The following is a 20,784-nucleotide window of genomic DNA, read 5'->3' on the forward strand; positions in this document are numbered from 1 at the left end:
GGTGCCCAAAATATCCCCTACCCTAGGCCCAAGAGCAGATATCTTGTCCCTCTTGGCCTCATGTGGCCAATTGCCATCCCCATGAGGTGGTATACCTAGTGAAGCCTCCATAGCTGTTCCCCTTCATCATTCAATCCTTCTCACCCTCTTGTATGCATTGATGGTTAAATGGTTTTATGAGCTGTCTTGATTCCTTTTCACTCTCTTTAAATGTATGCATTGATGGTATTGTATCATTCCCAACTCCATTGTCACTTGATCCTATTCATGAAAAGTGTGCAGTAAAGTTTATAATATATTATATATGCAGGTTGTCTAAACCAGACTCTTAAGGTTCCCAGGTTCTATTAACAAAAGGTGACTACATTTCTTAAAAAAAAAGAAAACGTGAAAAATAATACCTAATTACATAAAACACAATATTGAGTGGTTATCAGAATGTCCACAGATTGCTTTTCCACCTGGTTCTTTTGTGCCTTGTCTATTGTTCATAACGTTTCTTATAGTTTGGTAAGGGATCTCAGTCTCCAATTCATAGTAGGTTCTATCACCTTCTCATTTCCCCATTGTTTGGGCAGTTACAGTGCAAAACTCTCTTTTAATGACAGTTGAATGCTAATCCTTTGACCTTTTGCATCTTCTGGCCTCAAACGTGAGCTGATCTTCTGCCAGACAAGCTGCTATGCCCTTTTCTTCACTGATCTGGTCATAATGTACATTTTGTGCCATGTTTAAAGTCAGAGATGATTGTCCATATACCATTCCCTTTGTCAATGAAAGACATCAGATTTCTCCAATCCATGCTATTGATCAATGTTGTTTCTGGATTATGCTATTGATCAATGTTGTTTCTGGATTAGACTATTTAAGAGTTTTGAATCAAAGTTTTGGATCACAGTCTGTGATCCATCATCAGGATTCTAGAGAGCTATAGGGGACATAAAAGTGTTTAGTTGCAGACCAAGACAGACAAAATAGACGGGGGAGAGAGATTGCACACAGATTGAGGCACAAAGGAAGGCTCGATCAAGAAATATAAAAATAGAGAGAACCACAAGCACAGGAATGAACAATAAATATGTGTATGCATGAGTATACAAGTATAGGAATGTACTTTCGTCAGTTTTGTTTTTCTTCCCATGCTTATGGTTTCTACTTATCTTGCAGTCTTCCTAAGTCTCCGAGATACTTTGGTTTCCCCTATTTTCTGTTAGTTCTCTTGTTGGAGTGCCCTAAGAATGTAGACAACTTTTCCTGATGTATGCTTATTAAATTTTCAAAGGTTTGTTCAGTTCATTTATAGGAGGTTTCTCAGTTAGCATATTAATCTGGAAGGTGAGCTTTTAAAGCAGGGTTTGAGGTTTGAGTTATTGTTTCCTGTCTTAATTTTTTTATTATGGTTTTCGTGTACAATCAACAATTATCTGAAGCTTGATAGAAAAATTATATATATATATATTTTTGATCCTTAAACTGCAACCAAAGTTGCGAGATGGAGCTCACAAGGGGGACCTCCTCCCCATTCAACATATTTAACTTAGAAGCCACATAAGCCATGTAATCAACTCAAGTCAACATATAGAAGCCACATACATGTCACTTTGGGGGATTTGAACATGGATCTCCAACATGAAAACTTATGGCCTTGTCATTTGAGCACAACACCATTGACATCTTGATAGAAAATATTAGTACGGGCTCATGCAATTAATAATTTTGACGAATTCAATAAGATTTCACCTGTCTTTTGGCCCAGTAAATATTAATGATATCTAATTCATGACTCAGGTATACAGGAGAAGATGGGTTTGAAATTTCAGTTCCTTCAGAGCATGCAGTTGATCTTGCAAAGGCCATCTTGGAGAAATCAGAAGACAAAGTCAAGTTGACAGGTTTAGGTGCTCGTGATAGTTTGAGGCTTGAAGCTGGTCTTTGCCTGTATGGAAATGACATGGATCAGGACACAACGCCAGTAGAGGCTGGTATTGCATGGACAATTGGTAAGAGAAGAAGAGCAGAAGGTGGATTTCTTGGTGCTGAGGTTATATTAAAACAGCTAGCAGAAGGTCCTTCAAGGCGTAGGGTTGGCATGTTTTCAGTTGGTCCACCTCCAAGAAGTCATAGTGAGATTACTGATGCCTCAGGAAAAACTATTGGAGAGGTCACAAGTGGGGGATTCAGCCCTTGCTTGAAGAAAAACATATCAATGGGGTATGTAGCATCAGGTAACCATAAAAATGGGACGGAGCTGAAAGTCGTGGTCCGTGGGAAAACATACGAGGCATCTGTGACTAAAATGCCATTTGTGCTTGCCAAGTATTACAAACCTTCTTAAGACTATGCATTTTGACTGCAGCTACTGCATTTTGACTGCAGCTACTACATTTTGGCCAAAGGCATCCATGGGTTCTATGTGTTTTTTGTTGGGATTACAACTTTGAACCGTTGATAAATTGTCATTTAGTTTTCAAATGCTGGGCACTGCTTTTTCTCTGAATTTGTGAACAACAAAGAAATGGAACTCTCTCTTGTAGTGTGCTGAGGCAACATTTCTTTGCAGCTTGTAGATGAATTTCACTAATGTTAGTGTACCACATATTTATACATGCAGAGATGTTTTTTTCAACATTGTTTCATCTGCAACAAATTTTCTAAAAGAAAGTTTCCAATCCAATTTCTTTCAAATATGTTAGACTGATCTCATTTGTGTTATTGTTGGCCAGATTTTTTCACCCATACTTCAAAAAATTGAGCTTGTGTGGGATGTCAGTTATAACATTTTATTTGAACTTCTGTTATGTTGCAATGGATTCCTGGTAAATTGCAGAACATAAGCATCATCATCAACCTCCCCTTTATTTTCAAAGTTTGAGGAAACAATTAGTTTGTTATATATAGATTCTCCAAATTTATTTCAATACGAGGGCATCGCTTGGTGTGTATTGCCGAAAATTAAAAAAATATTGAGTATGAAGGATGTTTACGATAGGATAATGATAAAGCTGAAGTAAAATTTTTAAGTTCATTGATAATTAATGGAGATGTTTATAAAATTTATGTTAGCCAAAATTTTCCACTCACAATTTCTGAACATCTGTTTTGTGTGTTGTTACTTGTGAGCAGTTGAAGATGACACAATTTACAAGTAGGAAACATTTCTTTCACTGGAATTGGAAGAATAACTGAAGATTCCTTGACTAAATCCTAAAACAAATCTACTTATGGCCCTGTTTCTGAATTCACAAGTTTTTCATAATGTACAGGAGGATATGAAAGCATGTCGTTCCTCACACAATTGGATGAACTGGATATATGACTTTGTCAAAATATTTAAGTAATAACTTTGATGTCTATATAAAGAAAAGAGATCCAATTGCTTTCAGGGAAGACAAATTGACACATAAAACAAGGTTAGAACCAAAGCAGCAGACGAGGGTGATGAAAATTTTCTAAGTACAATCAGTTTGTCATGATTGTAAAGTTCAAACGACCAACACAAGTTAATTCTTTAGCAAAATTTCAAAAACATGCAGCCTCATGCATAGCGGCTAAGTACCTCTGTAGCCTGTGTTGAGTATTTTTTTGTAGATTGGTAATCCTGAAGCCTACGCCTATTTACTCAACTTCTACAGTTTTTATCAAATCCTTGAGGTAAGAAAACACTGAATGGAAATTGTACCTGTAAAAAGCATTTTGCAAAAGAGGGGCATTTTTTGATGGCGAGATTTTCCTCAACTATTGGTAAAGGATTCAATAGTCAACTCTTCCATAACCATAAATTCGAGTTCAAAAAAACAAGAAGCTTTGAACAGATAACAATTACTGGAAAATTTAGAGATAGACGAGTTTTTTCACTTCAATGAACCTATATGTCCGTGTGCGCCCGAACCTATAAGTAGTTATTCTACAACAGCTGAAGTGGCGATGGAAGTTTGGGACATGTTCTAATGACGGACCCTTTGGATGTGTAATTGATTGATTGATTAAAATATATGATGGAGTTCGGGCTGAAGTTGCTTTTTGAGCATTCGAAGAAGAGAGTACAGTTTTGAACGCGAGAAATTGATAATTCTTCTATAGAAAGGGGAAACAAGTTCAATTCAACCATTATCTGCAAGGAGAGGGAGTTTGAGGATCTAGCTTACATGAGATGGTCTATTGCATGTAATGAATCAAAAGAATATATATCATCAACCTTATAAATCGACATAAGCATACCCACAAACTACTAGACTGATTATAGCTTAAACCCAAGACGACCGTGGGAGTCTAAAGTGAGCCCCATTGCAAACAAAATTGATGCTAACTTATTTATCTAAGAAAGAAGTGTGATCATCATGGCCAAGCGAATTGTAAGATAGACAATAATTTAGAAAGATAACGAACGACTTAATGGAAACTAATAGTTGCCCGTAGTGGGAATTACTTTTGAATCACAATGTATTATGAACTTGGCAAATTTTCTTTGTACTTTCTTATGGTGATTTGCTGGAAGACAGCAACAATATGGTCCTTAAAATGACAACCGATAGCTGGATTCATGGGTAATTGGAGCACAATTCTGCTCAATAAAGACTACAATTTTCTTAAAATTGGGGTCTTTTATTTGTTGCTGGAGTGCTCTACCATTGAGCTACTAGCCTTTTATAGGACCAGCCCTTCTTTGGTTTGGATGTGGCTTTTTTCCAGCATGTCCCTTATGTAAATGATGTTCAATTTACAATTCAATATGCAAGATGTATTCTAATTTGTATTCTCTTGTTGCCCTCATATTTGGCGTACCTAAAATTTGAATTTCAAATCGATCCCAGTGTCGAGTAAAGGTCTTGTTGACGTGTTTTTTATGACGGCGTCCAACACAAAATAAAGTTGCCCAACGGTCACTTCACTCTCTCTTGATCAAAGTACGATTGCATGCTGATATAGGAGGAGAAACAGACAATCGACTCCAAGGTTCCTTTTATGCTATGGATGTGACTCAGGTGGCCGATGTGATTGCTGGTAATCCAAGGAACCTTACGTATGTTGAAGAAATCTATGCAAGCTTGAGAATTTATTGAAGCGGATGATTTGCAATGAAGCTCTAAGTTTTAGATTTTCGGATTATGAAATATGCAGAAAGTAAATAGGAATAGGGTAGAGGGAAACTAAACTAAAGGTAATCTAACCCTAGGAACAAGGAGACGGGATAAACTTGTGCAAAATCCAACCGCGCTTCGCTTTGCCAGCAAAGCACAACTTACACGAAGGCGGTGCAATCTTCAGGGGGAGTGCTAAAGATTTTCAAATCGTCAAAAGAAACCATCAGATAGAACAATCTCTTCTAACAATCGAAGTTGAACATACACTTATAACGAGGCTCAAACTAACTTTGCACGGTATGCAATAATCAGCTGCACACCAAAAGTATGAGCACGAATTTGGCAACAAGCGATCCTATCAAGTCCAGTTCATTTAATTGTATGAAAACAAATCTAATCTATGAAGAGAACGAGACCATGCGAGTTCCAAAACAACACAAGAACACACCAACAATTGAACAATGTATTAAGTGTTTGCTTCAAAAACTCTTAGCAACAATCTCTAACGATAGTCTCTCCTGATTACAAATGAGGGGGGCACCCCCTTATATAGGCCTCAAGCTCAGATTACATGCAAAACCCTAATTAGGGTTTGCCCAAAAGATTCTCCACACATGATGCAACAAGGTGGGAATCTGCATTAAATAACCCACTATGCCCACTTACAATAAATTTAAAAGGGCTTAAAATAGCGCCCATGATGATGATCATGCCTGGAATATAATTGACGTCGTCATAAATACGCATCACTCTTCAAGCGACGACGACATGCAAAAAGAATCCGTCATAAAACCATTATGAGGGGACGACATGCAAGAAGATTCCCTTACCTGTGGTGGCATGCGTTGACCGGTCCCGCGCCTAGTCAATGTTCTCTTCAGCCATAAATACGCCATCATGGTTCAGTCAAAAGATTTTCGTCCAAAAACGGACGACCATTATCTCGCTCATTAATGGCGTAAGTAATGAACCTACCGACGACGACTTCCAATTCTCCGATGGAGACACTTGGCACATTCTCGATATTGAATTCCATCAAGGCAATCTCCTCTTCACTTCTGGAAAAGAAACTTTCCCAATCTGCCATGGCTTCCTGTGTTTTCTTCATCATACCGGAGAATGAAGAAACATTTGCAAAATGTTCCTTGGGAAACGAACCGAGGAAGAAGAAATCATGCAACTGGGATTTCAAAGAATTCACTATTATTCCCCCATCGCTGAGTTTCCTTGAAAATAAAGCTTCCATGGCACTGAGGATTTCTTCCTGTATCCCCCTGATGGATTCCTTCAAGGTGACGGAATCAATGCTGAATTTATCAAGGGTGTTCTTCCCTGAACAGATGGCATAGAACCATCGGGGAAAGTCGTAGGCTTCATTCTCCTGGATTACTTTCCCGTCTACCAGTGTTTGCCTTGGAGTCCTCATTAGAGCCTTGAGTCGGGAAATGGTTAAGTCTTGGTAGACATCAACATCTTCCCATAGTCCTTCCGCCGTTTCCAACCTACTTAGGAGGGCCACGAACCTTGAATGGAGCTGAGCTAGATCTTCTACAAATTTCCCTGCCTCAGCATAAACATCCTCTACCCATTCTCGGGAATTCTGTGCCATTGCCTTTGTAAGTTCCGCATCGTCAATTACTTCCTTAGGAAGGAAGGGAGGGGGAGTGGATGAAGGACCTGCTTCCTTGGGGGGTTTCTTGAAACTCCTGACATACTCGCATAGAAGTTCGTTTTCCTCCTTCAGCCGCTTACACTTTGCTTTTGTTTTCAGCAATTTCTCCTTCATGGCAAAGGAAGAATCATCGAAATTTCCCATTACTTGACCGGTGGAAGCATGGCCAAGATCCACCTGTCTGATGACGCAATCTTCCTGCCTGATCTCACTCCTATCCCTATCCACAGCATGTTCAACAATGTGCAAGGTCTGGGCTATAGATTCTTCACTGACTACCTTGGAAAACTTCCGGGGGCCTTCCTTTCCGGTGGCTGATCCATCCTCTTCAATAATTCTTCTAATTCCTGAGCAGGATTGGGCTCCCCTCTTGCTTCATTTCCCAATCTGCCTACCAACCAATCTAGCGCGGGGATGGAATGGCTGTACTCCCCTGCATGCTCCCGCTCTTGAGATTCCTCTTCCATTTCGCCAGGGATAGTCTCTATGAAATTATCCTGGCGAACTTCTTCTAGGCGCGGGGAAACCTCTTGCCTCTGACTTCTTGGCTGATGACGGCCCTGTGAAGCATTGATGCTGAGTATATCAGGTGCTGGAACGTTTCCTGGAAGTGGGCTTGCGGGATGTGGGAACATTTCTACTTCTTGTACGCTCGTGAAGCTGACTGGTGAATGTTCCCTTCATGTCCTCGTTCTCTTTTGTGGAGGCTCCTCCTGCTGGGCTTCCTGCTAAACCTCGCGCGGGATTTCCTGTTGAGCATCCTTCATCTTTGTTATCCTTGGCCTCTTTGGGGCACTTTTTCCTTTGTCTATCTGGGCCTCTCTTCTTGCCTGACCCTGTGAAGAGTCTTCAGTTGCCTCGCTGTGAGAATCCAGATTTCCCATCAGCTGGTATGTCAGAGGGACATGGTTTTCAACCAACTTTCTTGTCTGCTTGTCAATCCAGTACTTAGTGAATTTTAGCACTGGCCTAGCCAAAATGTTCAAATCATCTACCTCAGGCTCCGACCAATCTGGCAACAGGATAGGTTGATCTTTTATCCTCTCGAATTCGGGTTGCATCAAATCAGAGTCTTCCTTTACCTGATCTGGCACCTGATGGATCTCACTTATTCTGATGGTGTCGAGGGGCACTCTAGAGTGCATTCTTTCGGACCTCAAAGTCATCCTCGGCACCGGCCCAGTAATCCTCCAAGTGAAATCTGTATATGAATTTGACACCGGCAACCTTCCTGATCTGGCTCTAAGGATCATATTGGGCCCTGGAAGTGTAAAATGGTAGTCGGTAGAATGCCAACTTGCTTGCTACAGTTTCTGCAGCCTCCCATCCTGGGCATATCTCCATGAAATCTCCCAAGACAACTGGAAATTTAATAGACTGCTTCTTCTTCTTTTTCTGCAGCTGATCGTAGGCAGTCAATTGCCTCATGAGCTCGAGCAGTATAAGCTTATCTAATGGATATCTAGGTAATCTGTAAGATTGGAAGGAGAAACCCTGTGTCCTGATGTAGGTGAACTTGGGGAACTGCAGGAATGCGGTGCCATACTTCTGGACCAAAGCACTTGCTTGCGGAGACAACCTCATGTGCAACTTATTTTGCATAAGTCGTGTCAGGTACATGGTGAAGGTGTCATTCGCCAACTTGTAAGAATTCACGTTGTGGAGATGCAGCTGAGGATAACATTCATGTACGTTTAGCTGAGCTGGCCCGCAGCCTATGATTCCTCTTGCTGGCAGCCCATCGAATCCACCCCTTCGTGCCAGCATATAGAATAGGTAGGAACTCATGAAGAAGGACTGAGACCTTTTCTCCTGTAGGTTCTTCAATTGTTCGTGCAAGTAGTGGCTGATCAATCTAGCCCAGTGAATCAATGTATTAGAATTCATGATCTTGCCAATGTAGAAGAACATCCAAGGCTTGAAGTTCACCGTGTGCGAGCATTCCATTACTCTGCTTAGCATTTTTATCATGTCCACATATTCCTTCTTGAACTCGAAGATTGTGAGAGTTTTGGGCATTTGAAAACGTGCACTCTAGGTTTCAGCAACCATTGCTTGTTGATCAAATCAACACACCTGGTGGGGCCTGCTTCATAGACTGCTTGGGCTCCGCTGCTGGTCCTGTATGTCATGGAGTAATGTGAAGGGATTCCGAAGGCTTCACCAATCGCCCCTAGAGTCAATGTTGCCAGTAACTTGCCGTCTGGCATTGAGATTGTCTTTCGCTCCAGATTGTAACGTGCTAGACATTCCAAGACTAGATCTGGGCATTGAATGTCGGGAGGAAAGCCAACTGCTGCAACTATTCTGCTTCTCACAATCTTGACAGCTGTCGGAGATGGATTGTGTCCTGCAGTTCCGAACATTCTTATCTTGAATGCAGCCCAGTTGAACGTGCCGAAGTTGGTATCACTGACCTCTTCCCATCTTGAATTCAACCGAGAATGGGGGAGAAAACCCTTCGTCTCTGCTTTGATCATTGCTTGCCTGGAGATAGTAGCTGTCCTGTTAGGTTCCGCCATCCTGGGAATATTTCAAAATGATGAAATAGAGACTAAGTATAAAAAACTTTTCACTTCTTCACTCTTCCTTTCTCGAATCTCGCACGTGAAAAATGAAATGTTTTGTCCAACTTATATAAAATTCTCAAGAGGCATCAAATTAGTAACTATATTTATGGCGCGTCATACTTTCCTTAATTATTATGACATGCAAGGCAGTTTCCCATGCATGTGAGTTCGAATTTAGAACCTTCCTTAAATGCTCCCAGTCATGCGTCATGCTTTGGAAGATTCTCCCTGCCAACTCGTTGATTCCATACTTTCCAATTTTGGAGGGAGATTGCAGGATTTTTCTCGGGATTTGCTCAATTCCTCTCCGACTTGTCTTCTCGTGCTGTCGAAGGAACTTTTCCAGCTTTTCTCCATATCCCTATTTTTTAGGGATCTTCCTAAATTTTAGGAGTCAGGTTCATTGGATGGGGAATTTCGTCCCGATTCGGAATCTATAAAAATTTCCATATTTGGCCAGGATTTGATGTCTAAAAATAACATAATTGAAAATTCGCCCGAGGTGAATTTCTGGTTCTTATTCTTCCTTGACTTCTTGGATTCCATGCCTTAGGCAAAATTTCAACTTTTCTGCTTGGGTGAAATTTTACCATGTCGAGGATTCATGAATTTTCCACTTGTGAATGCCTTCATGATTTTAGCGCCCCAGACTAGACCTGGGCGCATTTTTGCCATGTCCGTGGAGAGGTGGAAAATTGCACTTGTGAATGCCTCCTTGGTTTTAGCGCCCCAGGCCTAACCTGGGCACATTTTTGCTCTGTCCATGAAGAGGCGGAAAATTGTGCTTGTGAATGCCTCCTTGGTTTCAGCGCCCCAGGCTTGACCTGGGCGCATTTTTGCTCTGTCCATGGAGAGGCGAAAAATTGTGCTTGTGAATGCCTCCTTGGTTTCAGCGCCCCAGGCCTGACCTGGGTGCATTTTCACCCTGTCCATGGAGAGGCGAAATATCCTGCTTGTGAATGACTTCCAGACTTAGAATATTTTGACCTTCCACTCCAGGGATGATTCTTCAGATTTAGCCATTTTTGACCCCTGCTTGTCTGCTTTCAACTTTCCAAATTTAGAAGTGATTGTGCATGTTGACTCTCTGTTGCCTGCTAGCCTAATCCTGCAACAAATAGACTTTCCCAAAATAGAAACTTTCCAAAATGTCAGAGTTAGAGCTCAAGACAGGGCGCAGGGTGACTTACTAAAAATAGAAATTACTAAAAATAGTAAGTTTGATTTTTGGCAAAATGGCGACATTCTGGGACTCGAAAAAATCCCTAAAAAATAGGGACTTTCTAAAAATAGAAAGTTACTCCGTTTGGGCTCAAATTTTGCTGGGAGGTCCCTTGAAGGGTCCTGACTCCAGTCGTATGCTTAGTTTTTCCAAAACCCTAACAAGAACCCCTAAAATCTAGGATAGAAGACAAAACCCTCGAAAAAGGACAAAACAGGCCCTAGACCCCACAGAATTTGCTTGACAGAGAAGCAGATTAACCCCAACTGACTCCCAAACACCTGTAACGCGGAGAGATTGAAGAGATTGCCACTAACACACACAAAAACGAAAGCCAAACGACCGAAAAGGCCTAAAAGAAAAGGGGGGTCCCTATCTGGGATGGGGTGATGTGTTGAGAAACACTTCAGGGTCTGAACCCTGAGTAAAATTCAAGTACGTAGGTATCAACCTTGTTCCAGGAGGTCATCGAGAGCCTTTAGAATTAGTTATGGCAGGCTAGTGGTATCTGTACTTCAAAAGCATCTGGGACATTGCCTTGCTACCAGTCAGGCGTCCATAGCCCCGACGAGGTTGTCTCTAGAATTCCACGAACATACCTCCACTGCCGGCCGGGCGTCCATAGCCCCTATGGAGTTATCCGCATATTCCCATGGCCAATATTTCAATTTTTCTTTTACTTTTCATCTTTTCTTTTTTGAATCTTTCATTTCATTTCCATCAATTCCTCTGGCTTGTAAGCAATGAAGCCTACTATGGGTTTGGAGATTCCAGTGGCGCTGAAGCAAGATGTAAAATTTTCACCCACCATAACTTCTCCTGAAAGATCTGAATGACTCAGGACAGAGGTCTGGGTACCACGGAAAAAAAAAGAAGGCCAAATAACACACCACCCCACCAACGGACAGGGACTCCAATACTTTAAAGCCACCCAAAACCCTAAACCTAAACAAAACCACACGAGTGGACAAGCTCGAGGGAAACCGACACCGAAGGCCGAAAACCAAAACCAAAGCAAAGCAAGAAAAACACACCAAAAGGAAAGAACCCAAAACCCTAAATTAATATGGTACAAAGAAGGCCACACAAAAAGGCCTATGATTGGAAATAATGCTTGAGGAACTGTCCATTGACGGGCAATGGGATGTCCTCTCCGGTCAAGGCCTTTAATCTGAATGCATTATCCCTGAGGATCTTGGAAATCTGATAAGGACCCATCCATAGCTTGTCGAATTTGTCATGATCACCTCTTCTCTCATGAGCCTTATCCCAGTACAAAACCAAGTCGGAGATCCGGAAACATTTAACCTTGGCTTGTTTGTCAAACCATCGTTTGACCACCCCCTGATGCTTTGCGAAGTTGTCTAATGCTTGGTCTCTCTTCTCCTCCAGGTGCAACAACTGTGAGAGGCGAGTCTGAATCCCATCTTCACCATCCAGATATTCTTGCAAAAACTGTAGAGTTGGGATTCTTAGCTAGATGGGAAACACTGGGTCCTACCCGTAGACTAGATGATAGGGAGATGTTCCCAAGGAGTTCTTTACTCGCGTTCTGTTTGCCCAAAGAGAAAACCTTAGCTGTGTATGCCAGTCCTTGGGATTTTTGTCTAACAACTTTTTGATAGCATTCAACAAATTTTTATTCATTGGCTCGGCCAGTCCATTTCCCTGGGGATAGTAATTCGAGGAGAATTTCAGTGTAATTCCGTATCCGAAGGCCCAGTTAGAAAATTTTAATGAGGAGAAAGCGGGGCCATTGTTGCACACTAAGGCGTGTGGACACCCAAATCTTGTAATAATATTCTCTTCAAGGAATTTGATCACCACATCAGAGGTGCATAATTTCAGGGCCTGGGCCTCGGACCACCTGGTATAATAATCCGTGGCAGTAAGGATGTATTTGTGCTGGGCCGAAGAAGGGGGGTTGATTGCTCCAATAAAATCCAATCCCCATTGAGCAAATGGCCTTACTTCGATAACTAGCCGAAGCGGCATAGCAGGATTCTTCTCCCGAACAACGGCCGTTTGACATATATGACATGCCCTCACATGTTGGTATGCATCTTTGAATAGTGTGGGCCAATAGTATCCTACCCGGGCAATCTGATGTGCTGTAGCCAAACTTCCTTCGTGGCTTGTTCCAAATCTACCATGAAATTGTTCCATAATTTGCTTTGCCTCTTCTTTGCCCACGCATCTCAAGTATATTCCTTCGTGGTTCTTCCGATATAGGACAACCCCTTGCAACATGTATTTCTGGCTCTTCATTCTCAGTGCCCTCTTCTGGACAGGGTTCAACCGCGGAGGGCATCTATGGTTAAGTAAATAGAAAACGACTTCATCGTACCACTCTCTGGGAGACACCTCCTCCAGAATATAAGTTTGTTGTATAAGTCCAGGCCCAATTTTGGCAATTGTCTGCGTTAGTGCTTGTCCTCGGACTATCTTCATTGGTTGTATCTCGATATCATATTCTTGGATCATGGCGACCCACTTGCCTCTTCGCTCGCCCAATTCATTCTGCATTAATAAAGTCTTTACAGTCGCATTAGGAACAATGGCAAATACCTTGCTCCTCAATAAATAATGTCTGAACTTCTTAATACTCTTAACCAGTGCATAGGCCTGTTTCTCCACGTTTGGGTACCTTAATTCTACGTCTTTCAGTGGAGAACTCATAAAAGCAATCGGATGTTCATCTTTCTCTTCATTCCTCCGGGTGAGGACTGCCGCGCAGGTATGTTCTAAGGCAAAGGAATACAAATAGAACGGTTTGGTATAATCGGGGCTGACCAGGATCGGGGCATTGACAATTGCTTGCTTTATCTCTTCAAATGCTTGCTTCGTTGGAGTTGTCCACTCGATCTTTGCTCCTTTCTTCAGCATGTCATTTAATGGCTTCACGATTTCAGCGAATCCAGTGATAAACTTCCTGATGAAGTTAATCTTACCAAAGAATGATTTCAATTCTCTTTGGTTGGCGGGCAGGCTGATCCTTGAAATGGCTTCAATGCGCTCTGGATCAATAGAGATCCCTTTCTCGGAGATAACATGTCCAAGAAGTTTCCCCTCAGTAACGCCAAACATGCATTTCTTGGGATTCAAAGATATCCCGTACCTTCTGCAGCGTTGAAATATTTTCTTGAGATCATCAACATGATCCTCCCTTCTTTTGGAAAATACTGTGAGGTCATCCATGTAGATTATTATGCATTTTCCCACTAAGTCACGGAATGCTATGTCCATTGCCCTCTGGAAGGTGGCTCCTGCATTGATCAAGCCAAACGACATTCTTCTGTAGGCAAAGGTACCCCACTTGGTGGTAAAAGCCGTCTTCAGTCGGTCTTCTTCCTCTACCAGAACTTGGTTATATCCAGAGTATTTGTCCAAGAATGACATCATTTGAGATCCATTAACAATTTGTAACACCTCGTCTAAAGATGGTAAGGGGTAATTATCCTTCTCAGAAGTCCTATTCAGATTCCAGAAGTCTATACATAACCTTATTTCTCCATTTTTCTTCCTTACCGGAACCAGATTGGCGACCCACGTCGAGTGCCTGACAAGAAATATTATCCTTGCTGAGAGCAGTTTCTTAACTTCTTGATAAATCAGCGGCTCCTGTAATGGATTCACAGGCCTTTGTCTCTGCCGAAAGGGTTTGCTTCCTGGCTTTAATGGAATTGTGTGGATAAAAAGGGAAGTATCATAAGTTTTCAAATCTTCATATCCCCATGCGATAACATCGGAGAATTCTTTCAGGTTCTTTAGAACTCCTTCCTTTTCTTCTGGGGTGCAAACTTTCCCAATGAACACGTTTTTTGTTTGTCCATCTTTCCCCAGGTTGACAGCTTCGCATTCACTTCCTTCTGTAGTTTGATTCCTGCTCAACCTATCAGGATCGAAGAGTCTTTCCCACTCAATCATTCCACGAGGGATAGTATTTGTCTTTAAGTTCATTATCTCGTCGACATCAAATTCTGCTTCTTCAAGCTCTTCTTCATCAATGATTTGTGCCATAAACACATCTGAGTTTGTAAGAAAATACAAGATGTGTTTGTCATCTTTGAAGACTTGGAAGTTCATAATATTATCTGGCACGGAGGGGACCGAAGTCAACTCTACCGTAAACTTCTTCAAACCTTCCATGGCGAGGGGCTCCAAGGAACTGGCTGCTTGAGCCAATGCATTAGCGGCCTCATTGTCACCTTTGTGTATTGTCTTGATGTCGAATGCATCAAAACTCTCAATCAGGTTCTATACTCTATTATGGTAGCGGCACAACCTTTTGTCATGACAAGCATATAACTTTCTTATTTGCCGCACCACAATCTGTGAATCTCCCAGTACGTGCAAGGATTTTGCGCCCTTCTGGATTGCAAGGAGCAATCCATGGACCAATGATTTGTACTCGGCTACATTGTTAGTGCAAGGGAATTGTAGCCTGTATGCTGCCAGGTAAGCTTCTCTGGTTGGGCTAATCAATTCAATTCCAGCGCCACTCCCATTCTTGGATTTGGACCCATCAAACCTTAGAGTCCATATTTGATCAGTATTTTGAATTTGGGGTGGCTGGATGGCTTGTTTCTTCTTTTCCTCCTTTTGGGAATCCCCGTGATCCAGTACTGCTTTAGAAGGGGCTTCAGGATTAATGGTTTCTACAACATTTGCCATTGTTGGGTCTGAGGGAACCACCTTCACTACTTGCTTAATAGCGAGTTTACACATTTCGCAGGTGAGCTCTGAATGGAAGGCATTATGGATTCTGCACCAATTGGGTAGCAACAGATCTCGGGTGCCAATGCCTTTGCCCAACTGGGCTTCTTGCTCCATACTTCTTGTGATGAATTCTCTGAAACTGTCAAACATATCCTTACCTCCACCTGGTTGTTCTTCAGGGTCATCTTCAATAAGAATTTCCATGGAGTCAAGCTTTTCCTTTCTCCGTTCCATCTTAGTTGAGCCATGCAGCATCAGAACTTCCTCAACCTTGGGCCTGTAGGTACCCAAGTCAATTTCTAGAAACAGGACCTCATTGCCTTCTCCATATTCAGTGATTGTCAGGCGCAATTTGGGCATGCTATCAATTTTGATTTGGTTAGGAACGTCCTTCCATGGAAGCCACATGTGGGAGAAGTCGGTGGAGATATATCCATTTAACTTCCTCGACCAATCTCTGCTTGGCAGCATGCCATATCCATTTGGGATGTCCACCACTAAAATATCAATACAGCTCTGCACCCTAGGGTCAGCGGCCAATAGCATGTGTATGTTGTTGAGCTCCCCAACAACGGGCACTTCAGTCTTGTCCAGCTGTGTGACCTTCTTATTTATATGTAAAGGCATTATCCCTAGTTTCTGACACACTGCCAACGACATTACATTGCTTGAAGCACCAGAGTCTATTAGGCAGTTGTGTAAGAGTTTGCCGAAGATCCTGACCGAGACCAGGAAAGGAGCAGGCTCATCCCTTCTTGTGTAACAAATTGTGGGCTTCCTTTTTTGTTCACCATCGTTGATAACTTCTTGGTTTCTCACCTCTGGCTGTGAATCTTGACCCATGGCTAGTGCCTGGATGATCTTCATAAAGGTTGGCTTTATAGGTTCACTTACTTTCTGAGTTGTTTCTTCTTCCCTTGCTACAGGGGTATTTTGTAGGGCTGGTTGAGTTGTCGCAGGATTCTGCTCTTATGGATCATGAGGAGAGTTTTGCACCATTCCGATAAAGCTCGGGGGCTGCTGCGGAGCGTCAAATGCCTCGGGGAAGACTGGTGGCCCATTTTGAACAACGTTCGTGTTTGATGCCAGGTTTGAATTGTTGGGCGTATTCCTTTGAACATTCGTCATGGTTTGCGGGACGCTCCTAGGTACTGGAGCATCGCTCAGGCTCCCCAACAATGACTCTCTCACCTTAGAGATTTTCATCAGCTCGAACAGGGGCAAGCTTATCTTAATCCTTTTGAACTCTTCCAGAATGTAAGAGCTTAATCTTTTCAATTCCTCCTTGGGAGGATTCTCTTGTTGTCTCTTTTCTGCAGGTTGAGCGGATGGTGGGGCTCGTTCATTTTGAGGAGCGGCTGCTTGTCTATACTCTGGTGAATCCTTCGGCGGACCAGGAACATTGCTAGCATTGGGGTTGGGCGGAGTTGAGAAATTATTCGGAGGGATAGAAGATGTGAGGGGCTCATGGTTCCAATAATTTCTTTGATATGCCCTTGGGGTGGAATTTCAATTCATTTGTTGAAATGCCTGAACTTCGCCAACCACTTCCACCAAAACATTGTTATTCAATGGAGGAAAGATGTATCCATCTTTAACTTGAGGCTCGTCAGGCGAGACTTTTGGGGATCCATGGTACCCTGGGGTCTCCACGGGGCCATTTGCCGATGCTGGTGGGAATCTGTAAGATCTCTGTGGTGGCGTGTAATCTTCAAATTCAGGTGGGAATCTGAAATCCTCTAGGATAAGAGCCTGGTCATGTCTTTGTGTTGGGACTATCTCATATCCCGTGGTCGGAGGATTTTTAGGGCCTTCAAAATTCCTCATTTCTTGCCGGAAAATATCAGCAGCTACTTGGAATTCATGACACTGTAGCTCAGAATGCTGGCTGGTGTTGTGTAGCCTACACCAAGTTGATAGGGCAACTTCTGCGAGGAATATCTTATCTGTAGGTCTACTATCAGAGGGTGGTAGATTGTCCAACAATGAAGGTACACCCCCATTATTTGGTGCCGTGTTCCATGCTTTCTTATGGAATCCTTGGTTATTATTGTTATTCTGAAAGCCCCGATTGTTATTTTGATGCCTGACACTATGTCCTTGATGGTTCTCATGATGATTCAGAGGGTTATTATGATACCCTCTGTTGCCTCCTTGGTATGGTTGATAATTTCTCTGCATGCTCTGCATCTGGTTATTCTGATTTCTAAGGTAAGTCACTTTAGTAGACAACTTTTTCACTTGCTGTATCACTTCTTTCATGTCATCCCTTTCTTCTTGGGTTCTGGATGGAGTGGCTGTGCTTTGTAGATAGATCGACTACGATGGTGGGGCCTATGACATTGGGGCCCCCGGATGCGACACTAACTGATTGGTTGGTGCGAGAACTGGATTGATGGTAGGGAGATAACTTGCTACGCCAACTTGCGGATTGTAAGGAGTTGTTCCTGCAGCAGTCGCCAGTGATCGTAGGCTAATCTTGAAAGCTTCATCGTAGGCCGCCTTCAGGTCAGTGGGGTTAGTCTGCTGGACGAACATAGAGGTAAAACAATCCAGTGCTGCATAGTATATATTTCGGGCGGCTTCATCACTCACATTGTAAGGGGAGTGTATCCTGGAGTAGGCTCTTTGGAATCTGTTATTAAAGGCGCCAATTGGCTCCCGCTCTTGTCTCCTTACTTCGATAAATTGCTGATACACTTCTGCTGGGGAGACGGGTAATTTAAATTTGGCCAAGAATGTGTCTTTCATTTGTTGCCAAGTTCCAATAGAGTCCACCGGCAAGTTGATGTACCAATAGAATGCCTCTTCACCCAAAGAATATGGAAATAGCTGGCAGGCGACATCCTCATGCCGGATATCCCGATTCTGGAGAGTGTCTTCGAATACTTTAATATGTTCTTCAGCAGTGCGATTGACATCATTAATGTAGAACTTGATGCAGAAGTGTTCTAGATTTTTTGGCATGTCGTGATATGCTGCGAACGACGCGAGTGGTGAGCCATTCACAGGGCACCAATTCAACCCTGGGGCTTGTTGTTGTTGCTGGTGTGGCTGTTGCTATTGCTGTTGGTGTGCCATTGTAAGTATCGGCTCCTGCTGAACAACTAGTTGCATTGGTGCTTGAGCGAGTCTCTGTTGAATACCCGCAGTAGCTACTCTTGTTACTGAACGCTGTGATGGTGGAGTTTGGAACAAACAGGTAAGATCTTCGACACTTTGTGAACCTTGACTTGAGGATGCGGTTTCCTTCTTCCCACGTCTTGGCTGGAATGTAAGTTCTTGGAATTTCTTTGCTCCTGGGGTAGATCGCAGAATCCTTTGATGTCTTTCTGGTGAGAAAGAATTAATACGCTCCAGCTTCTTGGATCACCGGTGGCGGGGAGCACGTGGAGCAAGTGGAAACCTTTGGTTGAGCAAATCTCTTTCAATCTCAACAACGATCTCAATAGCCTTCTCTCGTTCTCCTTGCAACACCAACCAAATTTCATTGTACTGTTCTTCGCTTCTACTTATCTTCTGAGCAAAATTAGCTAGGTCAGCAATGATATCCTCCTGATGATCGTGAAATCCCAAACCAGGCTGTAGAACAAGAGGTGAACTTCTAGTGCTAGGAAGCACCGTCTTGAGTCATAATTTCCTCTTTGAACGACAAAATTTCTTCTTCAAATGAAAACCAGCCCTCCTTCTAGAGCCAATTTTGTTGACGTGTTTTTTATGATGGCGTCCAACACAGAATAAAGTTTCCCAATGGTCACTTCACTCTCTCTTGATCAAAGTACGATTGCATGCTGATATAGTAGGAGAAACAAACAACTAACTCCAAGATTCCTTTTATGCTGCGGATGTGACTCAATTGGTCGATGTGATTGCTGGTAATCCAAGGGGCCTTACGTATGTTGAAGAAATCTATGCAAGCTCGAGAATTTATTGACACAGATGATTTGCAATGAAGCTCTAAGTTTTAGATTTTCGGATTATGAAATATGCAGAAAGTAAATAGGAATAGGGTAGAGGGAAACTAAACTAAAGGTAATCTAACCCTAGGACAAGGAGACGAGATAAACTTGCGCAAAATCGAACCGTGCTTCGCTTCGCCAGTAAAGCACAACTTACACGAAGGCGGTGCAATCTTCAGGGGGAGTGCTAAAGATTTTCAAATCGTCAAAAGAAACCATCAGATAGAACAATCTCTTCTAACAATCGAAGTTGAACATACACTTATAATGAGGCTCAGACTAACTTTGCACGGTATGCAACAATCAGCTGCACACCAAAAGTATGAGCACGAATTTGGCAACAAGCGATCCTATCAAATCCAGTTCATTTAATTGCATGAAAACAAATCTAATCTATGAAGAGAACGAGACCATGCGAGTTCCAAAACAACACAAGAACACACCAACAATTGAACAATGTATTAAGTGTTTGCTTCAAAAACTCTTAGCAACAATCTCTGACGATAATCTCTCCTGATTACAAATGAGGGGGGCACCCCCTTATATAGGCCTCAAGCCCAGATTACATGCAAAACCCTAATTAGGGTTTGCCCAAAAGATTCTCCACACATGATGCAACAAGGTGGGAATCTGCATTAAATAACCCACTATGCCCACTTACAATAAATTTAAAAGGGCTTAAAATAGCGCCCATGATGATGATCATGCCTGGAATATAAATGACGTCGTCATAAATACCCATCACTCTTCAAGCGATGACGACATGCAAAAAGAATCCGTCATAAAACCATTATGAGGGGACGACATGCAAGAAGATTCGCTTATCCTGTGGTGGCATGCGTTGACCGGTCCCGTGCCTAGTCAATGTTCTCTTCAGCCATAAATACGCCATCATGGTTCAGTCAAAAGACTTTCGTCCAAAAACAGACGACCATTATCTCGCTCATTAATGGCGTAAGTAATGAACCTACTGACAACGGCTTCCAATTCTCCGATGGAGACACTTGGCACATTCTCGATATTGAATTCCATCAAGGCAATCTCCTCTTCACTTCTGGAAAAGAAACTTTCCCAATCCGCCATGGCTTCCTGTGTTTTCTTCATCATACCGGAGAATGAAGAAACATTTGCAAAATGTTCCTTGGGAAATGAACCAAGGAAGAAGAAATCATGCAACTAGGATTTCAAAGAATTCACTATTATTCCCCCATCGCTGAGTTTCCTTGAAAATAAAGCTTCCATGGCACTGAGGATTTCTTCCTGTATCCCCCTGATGGATTCCTTCAAGGTGACAGAATCAATGCTGAATTTATCAAGGGTGTTCTTCCCTAAATAGATGGCGTAGAACCATCGGGGAAAGTCGTAGGCTTCATTCTCCTAGATTAATTTCCCGTCTACCAGTGTTTGCCTTGGAGTCCTCATCAGAGCCCTGAGTCGGGAAATGGTTAAGTCTTGGTAGACATCAACATTTTCCCATAGTCCTTCCGCCGTTTCCAACCTACTTAGGAGGGCCACGAACCTTGAATGGAGCTGAGCTAGATCTTCTACAAATTTCCCTGCC

At 42.5% G+C, this 20,784-nt stretch overlaps 1 protein-coding gene across 1 annotated transcript in view; it reads left to right on the forward strand.

Annotated features, from left to right (window-relative positions):
• The window catches only part of LOC131073948 (aminomethyltransferase, mitochondrial), a 35,186-nt gene extending 32,560 nt beyond the window's left edge, over window positions 1-2,626 (forward strand). Inside the window, exon 4 of the mRNA XM_058010477.2 lies at window positions 1,789-2,626. Coding sequence (XP_057866460.1) covers window positions 1,789-2,335 — 547 coding nt within the window. The 3' untranslated portion in view covers window positions 2,336-2,626. The remainder of the gene's footprint in view (window positions 1-1,788) is intronic.
• Window positions 2,627-20,784: the final 18,158 nt, after the last annotated feature.

Source organism: Cryptomeria japonica, chromosome 9 (genome assembly GCF_030272615.1).
Source record: "Cryptomeria japonica chromosome 9, Sugi_1.0, whole genome shotgun sequence".
In the NCBI taxonomy this organism is placed as follows: domain Eukaryota; kingdom Viridiplantae; phylum Streptophyta; class Pinopsida; order Cupressales; family Cupressaceae; genus Cryptomeria; species Cryptomeria japonica.